The sequence below is a fragment of the Lepisosteus platostomus genome, chromosome 20 (assembly GCF_059453375.1).
Source record: "Lepisosteus platostomus isolate fLepPlt1 chromosome 20, fLepPlt1.hap1, whole genome shotgun sequence".
NCBI lineage: Eukaryota > Metazoa > Chordata > Actinopteri > Semionotiformes > Lepisosteidae > Lepisosteus > Lepisosteus platostomus.
Genome location: NC_142630.1, coordinates 14,483,463 through 14,496,664, shown reverse-complemented (window position 1 = coordinate 14,496,664; position 13,202 = coordinate 14,483,463). Strand labels below are relative to the sequence as shown.

Below are 13,202 nucleotides of genomic sequence, written 5' to 3'. Positions count from 1 at the left end.
AATTACTTAATAGGTGACATTGATCTAAAACGGCTCTGATCCTCACTTAAACAAAAGCCTGCTGTTGACTTGCAAGAAGCGTTCGCAGGAATTATTGATTAATTAAATAATTATTTATGGTTTACTAGATCAAGGATATGGTTAGAATGGAACAGGCGTGGTTGCCTACACTTATAAATAGAAATCCTGATGAAGGATTGGATTGTGTGGATCATTTCAGTCAATATCACCCTCGCCAGTACCTGTTCTAGGCTGAAATCTTGGTGGAACAGTGTAATGCATCCGGAGTTAATGATTGAGATGTTTTGGAAATTTTGAAAATAAGTGGAACTGTAGGAGACGTGTTGTATGTTGTTTGAAAGCACAGTATTGAAAATCTAGGAGGAAGGGAAGCTTGTTATTAGGATGCAAAGGAACAAGTAAAGGTTTATTACATGCTGAAAAGAGAAGAAAGAAAACACAATGTTTCAGCTGTGGAGTCTTCTTCGGGTGTGACCTTTGCTGCAGCCATGTACATTCTAGGTGTAGCTTACACATGCTGACGCAGCTACTCACCTGAACTACTTGTTATTGGGATGTTGTGCATTTCCTTAAATCTCTTTGGTTCTTTGCTGTTCTGTAGGTATCATGGCTGGTTCAAACAGATCTGGAGATCTGAAAGATGCACAGAAGTCTATCCCTGTGGGAACAATTTTGGCCATCACTACAACATCTCTAGTTTGTATCCTTTTTAATGGCAGCCCACCTTCACAACAGTGAAGCCGGGAACTGAATTAAGGGAGAACGTTAGAAGAGCCACATTGTGCAAACTGTGAAAGGAATCTAGCCAAATCACCAGGATTAACAACCCTCCTCTCAGTCTACTGTTTCACCTGCACCACTTGGATCAGCAGCCTTAGAGGTCTCACTTCCCAGTACTGATGACCAGTACGGGCAAGTTTCACTTAGCTTCTGAGGTCTGGCTAGATCTGCTGCAGCATTTTTATTGCTGCTCGTATGAATTAGAAATCATAGTGAATAATCAAGGAACATCAAGAGGTGGCAAATTTATAAATATGTCATGAGCCATGAATGCATATGATTGTGACTTTTTGCTTTTTTTGTTATTAAAATCTCGAACACCTTTCTGCTTAGTCACTGCTGACCTCTGACTGGTGTGGAAGATACAATTGATAAAGATGTATTGGAACTCCAGCTCCAAAAAGAACCAGACAAGGAAATGCAAATACACATATGCCTACAGTAACTTATTACATGTCAGAAATTGAATGGACTCACACTTGGGCCGCAGTACAGTATGTCTATCCTTCCATCCATTATCAGAGAGGTGCTTTATCTTTGCAACGGTTTCAGTAACCCAGAACCTATCCTGCAGACACAATGGCACCCTGGATGGGCCACCAGTCCTTCACAGGACACTTCCAAAGGCACATTAGACAGTTATTAATCTAGCTAGGGTAAACATGGAGAAAACACTTGCAGACAGAAGGACACACCAGGCAACCCAGGCTGAAACTGAATCAATAACAGGCTGTAGTTTGTCGAGGTTGAATAATAGTTTGTCTCGTGCAAAGAGTTTGGCTGGGCAGATCTTGAGCCACATGCAGGGCATGTGGGAGGTTGGGAGTGTACAGCTTGGGCCAGATACATCAAGTACGGCTGATAAACGGGATGGAATGCAATGGGTGTTGAGCACAGCAGAAGGAGATAGTGTTATTCCTTGATGCTGCAATCCAGACCTCAGCTCAGTGGTGCTGTTTGGGGCATGTATTGAAGGAGCTGTTTTAAGAGACAAGTAAGTTGCTGTAAAAAAACACGGTCATTCACAGCCATTGGATCAGGCACCACAGGCTGCTGCTTTAATTTCTTCTGGCATGTAATAACATGACTCGGTCTCCTCTCTCTCTCATCACAGTCAAAGTCGAGCTCTGACCACAGACAGTGGCCCCTGCTCATGGGACCGTTTTGCTCTCCAGATTTGGCTGCATCTGCACAGATGAACAAACCTTCTTTTTTCTACTTACAAAATATAAGCAGTAAAGTCCCAGGCTTAACTGTGCAAAAACATTTCCTTTGCACATTAAAGAGCAGCAGCATTATATCCTACCCACATTTGGGTGTGAAGAGGAACTGAGAAAGACGTTTTCAGATACATTTATACCACAGTTTTTAGACATGTGGTTAAAATAAGTTTCATACTGCTGAGCATGGTTTTTCATATCCTGGGTTTAATTACAGTGTATGCTGTGCTGCCCATACTGTGGGCGGAAGAAAAACTTGTAGCTGAACAATGTAGTGCTGCCATCGCACAGTGCTAAAAGCACATTATATTGTAGTATGTGCAGATTGAAATACATGGATGTTTCTGTGTAATCTTCTGGTCATTGGTGGTCTCATCTGCAACCGCTTGCCAGTGCAGCTTTGGATAGGTTTTGTTGCCTGATGGGCCCATTTCCAGTTTGAGCTGTGTGTCCTGTCCGCAGGTTCGGGGATGTGGTGAGCAAGAATCTGGTGGTAGGAACGCTGTCCTGGCCATCGCCGTGGGTCATCGTCATCGGCTCCTTCTTCTCCACCTGTGGCGCGGGACTGCAGAGCCTCACGGGGGCCCCCCGCCTCCTGCAGGCCATCGCCAAGGACAACATCATCCCCTTCCTGAGGGTGGGATTCCCGCACTGACCTGGAGATAGGACAGGAGGTCTTGGGGCAGGCTGGGGGAGGGGTATTTGGTTCATGCTCCCGGGTCAAAAACTCGCCTCTCCCACACTGAGCTGCACTACTCCTCACAAGACCCCAGATCAGCAGCAAACCGTTAAAACACTCACAAGCCTCTTTGAGAGAAGAGGTTATGCATGCCTCTGCTGAGCACCTTGCTTTTGGTTTTGCAAGCATTAAAAACCAAATAATGTATAATATCCGATCAAAACATCTGATTTCTGTGCACTGTCTACATTGTTGCAAGTTTTGGGGCAAACTGTAAGGACAGTAGGTAAAAGAGGCAAAATTCTTTCATATTACACACCCGAAAACAAATCGGCAAATCCAGGCAGGGCAGGATCCCCACCTCTCGCTGGCCTTTGCACCAGTACCAGCTCAGCAGTGTCATCCTCCCTCCCAGGGGCAGACGAGTGGAAGTGATGCGGGTCTGAGGGTCTCCTCAGGGTGGCTGGCCAGTGCCGGATTTCCCATGAGGCACTGTAGGCACATTTTTTAAATGTATTTCTTTGCATTTCTGAGGGCCTAAAATGGAGGGAAACACTAACGAAAAAGGAGCTGACACAACGTGTTTGCGATTGACTCTAGGTGCTCCAAATCAATAATCATCCGCTGTCTAGCAGTAGTTCTAGAAACTAGAAGTATGGAGATGGTCTCTCGACTCGCTCCATCAATCACGTGGTTTAACATTAAAATAGTTTAAAGTGCATCGTGTCAATCGCTGTCATTCAGTTGGTGTTTACCCTTCTTTCTGCACATTTTAGAGTCCAAACTCCTGCTGAAAGACTATTTTTAGGACTCCGCACACCATGAGGGATGTTAACCTGACTCATCGTGCACCTTTTTATCTGATTGTAACAAGCTTTTTTTCTGGACAGGATGGATTAGTTCCTGGGGAGTTTTTGATATTGGTTATTTTATTAGCAGTTAAATTATTGAATTATTAGCTTTGAATTTCTCACATGTGTGCAGAGTGTCACACATTCAGGATTGTATGTGAAAAGAGTAAAACAGCTTCCTTCTAGAAAATGGTTAAGCCAAAGGGGATCACTACAAGACACGGAGGATCATCATCATGAAACTAATTTTACCATTGTTTTTAATTATTGCCTATTAATTCCTTGTGAGAAAACAACACATGAAAAAATTGGGAAAAGTGGCATAACTCTTTCAGGATACTGATTTAAAAGAAATGCATTTAACCTTTTTCTCTTTTTCGGAATATTAATAGTTTATATGTGTATCTTAAAAAAAGGTGGTAAAATGAAGGCAACATAAATGTCACCTGAACTGAGCCCACAATGTTTAACCATGGTGTAGATTCAGAAGCTCTGATCTGATGATAAAAATGCAGATGCCTGTTACTTCCTCTCTTGTTTGCATTGATTACATTAGCAAGGCATCCTGGGAATGAAACAATGGTGGTTTAAACCAGGGGCATTAAATCCTTTATTGGAAAGGAAGTTTTTTTTTTTTTCACAAATGTGATTGAATTTTTTTTTATCTTTGAATTTCAAAATTGAATTGGAACAGTTGCCAGATTTTTACATCGTTTTCAGGAAGCGCAAATTTGATCATACAACCTTCCGTCTCCTGGCAGGTGTTTGGACATGGGAAGGCCAATGGAGAGCCCACCTGGGCCCTGCTGCTGACCGGCCTGATCGCGGAGCTGGGCATCCTGATCGCCTCCCTGGACATGGTGGCTCCCATCCTCTCCATGTGAGCCCCACCACGGGGACATAACACAGGGCACAAATGGGAGGAGGCCACTCGGCCTATCTGGTAGTTAGTAGATAATTGATCCAAGGATCTCACCCTGCCGTTTCTTGAATTTAGCCAGGGTATCGGCTTCAACAACATGGCTGGGTTCATTTGTTTCACGCTCCCGCTCCCCTTTGCGTAAAGAAGTGCCTCCTGCTCTCTGGTTTTAAATGCACTCGTTTCCACGGGTGTCGTCTGGCTTGTTTCACTTTTCATTCTGACGACGGCCTCTGGGATTGCCGTCGCCGGTGCCTTTCAGCGCTTGAATAGGACCCTCTGGTAATATTCCCGTCCAAACTAAAAACGTTCACTTTTCTGAAGAGGGATCAGCAGCTTTGAAGGATGAATAGAATCTTGATGTGGCAGGTTGTACAGTATTGGTCCTCTGAATAGGGGAAAACAGGAGGTGAAAAGCTCAGTTAAGGCAAATAAGTCCCCCTGATGTTGTGAGTTTAAAACTCAGTCTGGTGAAAACTGAACCAGGAAAAACAGTATGGTTTTGCTTTTCCTGGTATGCAGTGCGCTCTGGGACCTTATAAGAGGTGTAGGTGTGGCTGTTATCCAGAAATGGGAAACATGGGTCTGCTAACAATTATGTTAGCAATGACATTAAAATGCCTTTGGTACTCCAAGGGATATAAGGCTTAATATATAATATAAGGCTTGCATACAGTTGAATTTTTGACAAAAATGCTGTTTCACAAAACCCTAGTGAAGCCCCTGAACCTTGGTCCAATATCGGCTCAGCTGCTCAACTGAATTATTGCTTTTTCCTTTCTAGTTTTAAGTGGTTCTTAAAATCACTTTGATAAATTTAGTTTTGTTTTTTAGTTACTGGTATACAAGTAACTATAACGGATACACATTTATCTTAGGAAGGGCTTTTTGAATGGTGGTTGATACTGCGTGTGATGATGTCTGTATTGTCTTCAGAATAATGGGGTGGGATTCCTATACAAACGTCATTTAGAAAAAAGCAGAACAAACAATCAGATCAGATTAAAACAAGTTCCAGGAAAACTTGTTACCCAGAAAGAGAGGATTATAACATATGTACTATGGTCTTATTTGTGTCCTTTGTGCAGAGACACAGTTTGGAAAGTGTAATCTGAAAGATCAGGTGTTATCTGTTTGCCTCATGCTACCCTAGACAGTAATTCTGTTGTGTATCTTGTAGCAGTGTTGTGTTGGGATTTGCATACAGTGTTTGCAGGTATTGGCTTCTAGGATTTGTTTCTTCTAAAAGGAAGTTGTGCCAGGAGGTCAAATTCAGAATCATTTTACTCTCAAAGTGCTGTCTTCCAATTACGTGTTACACTTCTGTGAGCTCAGCGCACTTAGAAATCATGTGAGTGCAATAGTCAAGTTGTGCAGATAGAACCTTTGCCACTAATTTAACACAAACCCTCTAGGTTCCTACTGCTGCAGGTGTGTTTTTGAAAATGGATCTGTGCTTTGTTGAAACCATACTTTAAGTTACAGAATTTCTTTTTGTGATTTTCCCATTGTGTGCATCCATTATCTTAGGCCTCCAACCTTTGACAGACGAGGACAGCAGAGAGTTCAGTGGCAGTGGTCAGTTCAGCAGTTGTGTGAAACTGACCATAAGCACAGTAGCCAGATCCTGTCAATATCCACACTGATCTGAGATGTCCTTCAAGGGGAGAATTTTAGATTACATACCTTATAAAAACAATTAACTGTGTTTTCTAAAAATCCTTTAAGAAGTGCAACCTAACATATTGTATTAGTATGGTAAATCCTTGTTGTGTTGTGTTTAATCCCTGTCCAGGTTTTTTCTGATGTGCTATCTCTTCGTGAACCTGGCATGTGCTGTTCAAACACTCCTCCGAACCCCTAACTGGAGGCCAAGGTTCAAGTACTACCACTGGTAAGGTCTCATTACGTACTGTCAAATCTTTCATGCATGGAAATCGCCTTCAGTTTGCATTTCAGTGCCCTTCAACATTACTGGGAAGATAATCTAATCGTGTGCAAATGAATCGAGGCCAGAGTTTCCACTCATTTTTCAATGCCTAGACTAACTAACTCCCTTAGCGTTTAGGAAAAGCAGATCATTCTTTCTCTGGTTGTTTCCTTGTTTCCTTTTCACCCTCTATTTAAGCAGAGCTTATTTTTGTTATCACCCCCAGACCTTTTCTTGGTCTGTAAACTACATTGAAAAGGTTTGACCATTATTCTAGAGTTCCTATTGCATGGTCTATGAATAAGAAAGAAATGTTCCTTTTAGAAAATTGTAACAAGTGAAAATAAGCAAATTTCTGTTTCTGTTTAACCAATGTATGATTCGGATATAAATATCTTGGGCAACAGTAGTAAAAATTAACATAACTAGAGTAAAGTCTTATTCCCATACTAACAATTATATAAACCTGCCCTGTGTTCTTCCATGTGAATGGCTCTACAGACATGCTATGTGTGTGCTGATATGAATAACTATACAAAGGAGCTCTGTGTATCGTAATGCTGGGGCCCATGGTCCTGTGCCTGTAGCTGTACAGCTATACAGCTCTCTCTGTTCCTGCCAGGGCTCTGTCCTTCCTGGGTATGAGCATGTGCCTGGCCCTGATGTTCATCTCCTCCTGGTATTACGCCATTGTGGCCATGGGCATCGCTGGCATGATCTACAAATACATCGAATATCAGGGGTACGTGCAAACAGATCCCTCTAGGTAGCCGCATCAGCATGCATAGGTGACAAAGGAACAGGTAATGGTTTATTGCATGCTGAAAGGCTCCACAGCCGAAACATTGTGTCTCTTTTCTTGGAATAAACCTTTACCTGTTCCCGTTCGTTCCTCATTTTTTGATTGATCAGTTACCTACACATGGTAATTGATACCCAAATCCTTCACGGGTATTTCATAAGGCTGCAGCCTGCAAAGTTTTCAAATGTTCATTCCTTTTTTGTTTCTTGTGTGAGTCTGAATCGGAAATGCACGGTTCTTGCCCGCGGGCACAAGTGTGCTTCCGGAGGCGCTCTGTCCTGTCTAGGGGTGGCTTTGTGGGGGTCGGGAAAGGGAGGGGGATTTCATCTGCGGCTCCTCTCTCTCCGGCAGCGCGGAGAAGGAGTGGGGCGACGGGATCCGAGGGCTGTCCCTCAGCGCCGCTCGCTACGCCCTGCTCAGGCTGGAGGCCGGCCCCCCGCACACCAAGAACTGGAGGCAAGTGTGCGCGCTCGTGCAGTCCTCGTGCAGTCCTCGTGCAGTCCTCGTGCAGTCCTCGTGCAGTCCTCGTGCAGTCCTCGTGCAGCTCGTGGACACGGATAGTATCACTCTGACACGGCGCTAATCTCGGTTTGCCTTGTCTCAGACATTGTGAACTGATTCTGTCAGAACCTCTTTCTGGGAAATTAAGTCTGTGGGTCTGATCAAGTCGTCTTTGCCTGAAACGGATGTTTATAAAAGGTAATGCAACGATTTCATCACAGCCAAGACGACGAAAATGTTTTTTATTCATTTACCTGCAGCGGTCTGTTGTATCATTTTCTTGTTTGTGGTGCTGCAGTGGTGCACGTTTAGTTCAGCACCAGTAAAAAATCCAATGCAACATTTTTCTCTGACATTTTAACCACCGAAAAGGAGGCTGCTTTTTCACCGTGCTGGCCTGGTGCCGTAGAAAGAAAGCGGCTCGTGTGTAAAACGGCACCCCCTCTCTGCCCCGCAGGCCTCAGCTGCTGGTGCTGCTGAAGCTGGACGAGGACTTGCACGTGAAGTACCCCCGGCTGCTCACCTTCGCCTCGCAGCTGAAGGCCGGCAAGGGCCTGACCATCGTCGGCTCTGTCATCCAGGGCAACTTCCTGGACAGCTATGGCGAGGCCCAGGCAGCAGAACAGGTACTGTAGCAGACACTGAGCCCAGCTGAGCACTAACTCTGAACTTACTGCATCAGAGCAGAACAGATAGTGAACCCAGCTGAGCCCTAACTCCGAGCTAACTGCATCAGAGCAGAACAGACAGTGAGCCGAACTGAGCCCTAACTCTGAACTAACTGCATCAGAGCAGAACAGATAGTGATCCCAGCTGAGCCCTAACTCCGAGTTTACTGCATCAGAGCAGAACAGATAGCCCAGCTGAGCCCTAACTCTGACCTAACTGCATCAGAGCAGAACAGGCAGTGAACCCAGCTGAGCCCAAACTTGGACCTAAATGCATCAGAGCAGAACAGACACCAAGCTGAGCTAAGCCCAACCTAACTGCATCATAGCAGAACACATACTGAGCCCAGCTGAGCCCTAATTTGGACCTAAATGCATCAGAGCAGAACAAACACCAAGTCGAGTTGAGCCTTACCTAACTGCATCAGAGCAGGACACATATTGCAGCAGATACTGAGTCGAGCTGAGCCCAACCTAACTGCGTCCAAGCAGAACAAGTGCTGCAGCAGATACTGAAAGAAAGCTACTGTATGCCGAAGCTAACAATATCAAAGCGTTGTTGTACTGAGTCACGACGACAAGTATAATCTGCATGGCTGCCTGGAGCTAAATTGAATTGGACAGGATCCAAACTCTCATGTTTGTTATTGAGCTAGATTTTCATAGATAACCACAATCATCTTATCTTTGTTTCTTTATGGTTTATCCATGTTGTTTTATTAAAACACACTAGCAACTATTTTTCCAATTTGCAGTATAATAATCTGGAGTGGGAAAGTACAAGAATTGAGACAACCCAAATGTGCTTCTCGGAAGAGTGACACACAAACCAGAGGGCACGAGTGGTACCTGCAGGAAAATGCTCTGAAAACTGAAGCACTTCTTTACACAAAAGGTTGTGGGAGTCTGTAACAAGATTACTCAGCCATGTTGTTAAAGCATCGTTCACAGAACAGCTGCATGAGATACTTGGATCAATTTACTATTAGCAACCAAGTGGACTAAATGGATTAGGACTTTTCTCCTTTGTAACAATTTGTATGCTGTATACACAAGTTTCTTAAAGATCATGCTCATCTTATTGAATTCAGGGTTCCAGTCACATGCCTCTACTGCTTGATCTGACATGTGCAGTGTTTGTATTGCCAGTACCAGGGACGTGAAACATCCTGAAACTTATTTGTACAGCGCGCTCCAGGGCGTGCAGTCACGGCGTGTTTGCGCAGTGCGTTTCCCCGGCCTCGCTCGCTCTCGCTCCTCGCCGGCCCCTCTCCTCACTCCTCTTCGCGGTCCCTCTGCCCCGCCAGGCCATCAAGAACATGATGGAGATCGAGAAGGTGAAAGGCTTCTGCCAGGTGGTGGTGGCCCCCAAGGTCCGGGACGGCATCGCCCACCTGATCCAGTCCTGCGGCCTGGGGGGCATGAAGCACAACGCCGTGGTCATGGGCTGGCCCTATGGCTGGAGGCAGAGCGAGGATCCCCGCGCCTGGAAGACCTTCATCAGTAAGCACGCCGCGCCTGACGGGCAACTTAGGAGCTCGTCGCACCTTGTGTGCTGTCAGCCGGCCAGCAAGGGTATTGCCGACCTGTGCTGGAAATCAGAGTGATAGTCCAACAACCTGGAAATCTCAAAGTGAAGTAGACTTCCTGCCCGTGAGCGTTTTTTAGCTGTGCGATGGGGCGGATTCGTCTGTTCCTTGCCCAGATGCATTAGTGGGGTCATCGGTCTCTCTGCAGGAGACTGGAATCCACAGATAGGTTTCTGGTGTGGCGAGTGATGTCTGTATAGAGGGGTAGGGCTCTTATCTGGGGCAGCCAGCTTGTTCAGTGGATCATAGTGTAGAGGAGATAAAGAAGCACAAGGGGAAGTGGGCTTATCAACACCTCCTAAAAACTGCTGTGTAATTTGTACTTAGTCAAGATATGCCATAGGAGTTCGTGAAGGGATGCTGATGTTTTCTTGAAGGCATTTCCTAAAATATTTTCCCTTTATTATTGACTGTTAGGCTCGTAGAGATGATGCATGATTTAAAAATTAAGTAAACGCAAAGGGTGTTTCCTTACCAGCAGAGGGTTTTTGCCAGTTTTGTGATACCTAGTAGTGTAAAGGGCAACAGCAAAAGCGGGAATATTTTCTGTCAGGTCAAGAGCGAGAGGCTGTGGAGTAACAGTCGCTGGGGTGCTCATTGGAGGGGGGCAGCTAGTCAAACCCGCGCCCTCAGACTCCTGCAGGCCAGCACGTCTCAGGATCATGATGCTTGTCCGCTGCTCTCTCCACAGACACGGTTCGCTGCACAACCGCTGCCCATCTGGCACTGATGGTGCCCAAGAACGTGTCCTTCTACCCCGGCAACCACGAGCGCTTCACCGAGGGGCACATCGACGTGTGGTGGATTGTCCATGACGGAGGCATGCTCATGCTACTGCCCTTCCTCCTCAAGCAGCACAAGGTGAGGGAGACCCTGACGTATGCTGGCCTCTTGACCGGACTCGGGCCCCTGTGACACACAACCCAATCCTAGACTCTGTAAAGTCCATCCCAGCGGATAATAGCGTCAAGCCCTGCTATGGTTTCATGAGCTTTCTTCTTCTTCCTCCTCCTCCTCCCCTCCCATGTCCTCTCCCAGGTTTGGAGAAAGTGCAAGATGCGCATCTTCACTGTGGCCCAGATGGACGACAACAGCATTCAGATGAAGAAGGACCTGGCCACTTTCCTCTACCAGCTCCGGCTGGAGGCAGAGGTGGAGGTGGTGGAAATGGTGAGCATAGTCCCTCCGCCCCCGCTGAGATAAACGTTTGTCGCTGCCGGCTACTATAACACACGTCTTACAGCTTCAAGTTAGGCCACTGTTCTCTGTTGTGAAAACTAACCTGCATAAAAACGTCAATCAAGTTGGGTTTCAAACGTCTTTAATTCTTCACTCTCCTTCCCTGAAGAGCATTGTGAGGAATATGAATGGCTTTTGTATGCTCCTGGCGTTCTGTGTCCCTTTCACACGTTTCTCTCATTTTCTCTGCATTTCAGCACAACAGCGACATCTCTGCCTACACATACGAGCGCACCCTGATGATGGAGCAGAGGTCTCAGATGCTGAGGCAGATGAGACTGTCCAGCGCAGAGAGGGACCGAGAGGTGAGTGTGTGTTCTTTCCCAGCTCCCCAGCAGGAGGTGCGTACTGTAAGCACTGGGAACATTACCCAGCAGCAGCTGCTGTCCAGCTGTCCAGGTCGTTTCCCAGCATGGACGTAAAATAATTGGCAGTTGATGTTTCGGCCTCCTCTGTGGTTTTGTTTGAATTACTTGCATTCGTTTGTGAAGTTTAATGTGTTTGCCAGTGTGAAACAAGCTGAACCAGACACATAGTGAGGGGAGCGTGTTTGGACCAGAAAAACCAAGGGGGGCGGCTGAGCGTGTCGGCTCTCTACTGCCCCACGCAGGCCCAGCTGGTGAAAGACAGGAACTCGGTGATCCGCATGGGCAGCCTGTATTCCGACGAGGAGGAGGAGGTGCCAGAGCCGGTGGCGGAGAAGATCCAGATGACCTGGACCAAGGACAAATACGACGCAGAGAGACGCAGCAGAAACAATGCGCCCGAGAACTTCCGGGAGCTCATCAGCATCAAGCCGTAAGCGCAGCAGACGGGGGGCACATCCTGACATCCTCACTGGTCCACATGGAGGGGGGGAGGGAGGGAGCTGTTCATTCTGGTGCCCATATAGGCATGGCCCAATGGAAGTGACCCATGTTGGCATGATCAAAAACACCCCCTGTTCTATTACTGTCTTGAATCCATGGTAAAACCTATCAAGATAGCTTATACAGGGTTAATGTAACTGGAAGAACGTTGATGCTGTGGGTGGATGTGAATGCTTCGTTTTTGTGAATGCCTTTGCTGCTTTTCCCAGAATCGGTCAGCAGCAGTATTTAGAGTCATACTCTTGTGAAAATGAGCTTTTAAAAGGAGCTGTTTGTGTTCACTTGGAGAGCATTTAAGAGGAGGTCTTGAAGTGCTTCTCAATGAAAAACATACATAAAATACATGTTAAAGACTTAAGCAACACTTTGTAAATGTGTTAAACAGCACACAGTTTATAAAGTGGATAACCTACAATCTTACTTGAGTTCGTGTTAAAAGGTTAAGGTTTTTTATTATGCATTCTATGCATACTGCTGCTTCTTTTCTGCAGCAGTTCTTTTATGAATGTTTTTACAGCTTTGTCACTATTCAGATAATGTTCTGCACAGATCAGTAAAACAGAGTTCTGGTCTTGGGTCAATCATATCAATCCTTTTGTAGGCAGCAGTTGTTTATTCACATTACCCCATGATCTGCTCCAGCTGTTTCACAGAAATGATTTTAATCTGCTGGGAGCTCTGTAATTTAGTTTTTTTACCTGTTCTAACTTGTGCCCCGTGTCTCTCTCTCCCCGTGTGCGCTCACTGGCAGAGAGTGGGAAAACCTGTAAGTTTGCCCCTCTGGCTTGCTTTTCTCTCCTCCTTGTGCTGACCTTGCTCAATTTTTGCTGTCCAAGTTGCTTTCTGGTAACGAAAGGTTTTCTTCCATAGGGACCAGTCTAATGTGCGTAGAATGCACACAGCAGTAAAGCTGAATGAAGTGATTGTGAACAAGTCTCATGATGCCAAGCTGGTGTTGCTAAACATGCCCGGGCCACCAAAGAACTCGGAAGGCGATGAGAATTGTATCCTTTAAGCTGCAGGGAGGTAGTGGCATCATGCTACTGATCATGATTTTTCACAAGACAGAAGTGGGTCAGCTCAGCCACTAAGGACACACGTTCAGTGCAAGTTGAGTCCTCTAGTCCTGCTTCA

General features: G+C 45.8%; 1 protein-coding gene across 3 annotated transcripts in view; it reads left to right on the top strand.

Moving 5' to 3' along the window:
* slc12a4 (solute carrier family 12 member 4) overlaps positions 1–13,202 on the top strand; it is a 36,295-nt gene that overhangs the window by 21,087 nt on the left and 2,006 nt on the right. For all 3 annotated transcript variants that reach the window (XM_088614080.1, XM_088614079.1, XM_088614081.1), the window contains 14 exons: positions 623–721; positions 1,738–1,795; positions 2,484–2,658; positions 4,313–4,431; positions 6,266–6,364; positions 7,023–7,142; positions 7,554–7,658; positions 8,161–8,329; positions 9,679–9,874; positions 10,652–10,821; positions 10,999–11,130; positions 11,397–11,504; positions 11,810–11,997; positions 12,939–13,072. In XM_088614080.1, coding sequence (XP_088470206.1) covers positions 623–721; positions 1,738–1,795; positions 2,484–2,658; positions 4,313–4,431; positions 6,266–6,364; positions 7,023–7,142; positions 7,554–7,658; positions 8,161–8,329; positions 9,679–9,874; positions 10,652–10,821; positions 10,999–11,130; positions 11,397–11,504; positions 11,810–11,997; positions 12,939–13,072 — 1,872 coding nt within the window. The remainder of the gene's footprint in view (positions 1–622; positions 722–1,737; positions 1,796–2,483; positions 2,659–4,312; positions 4,432–6,265; positions 6,365–7,022; positions 7,143–7,553; positions 7,659–8,160; positions 8,330–9,678; positions 9,875–10,651; positions 10,822–10,998; positions 11,131–11,396; positions 11,505–11,809; positions 11,998–12,938; positions 13,073–13,202) is intronic.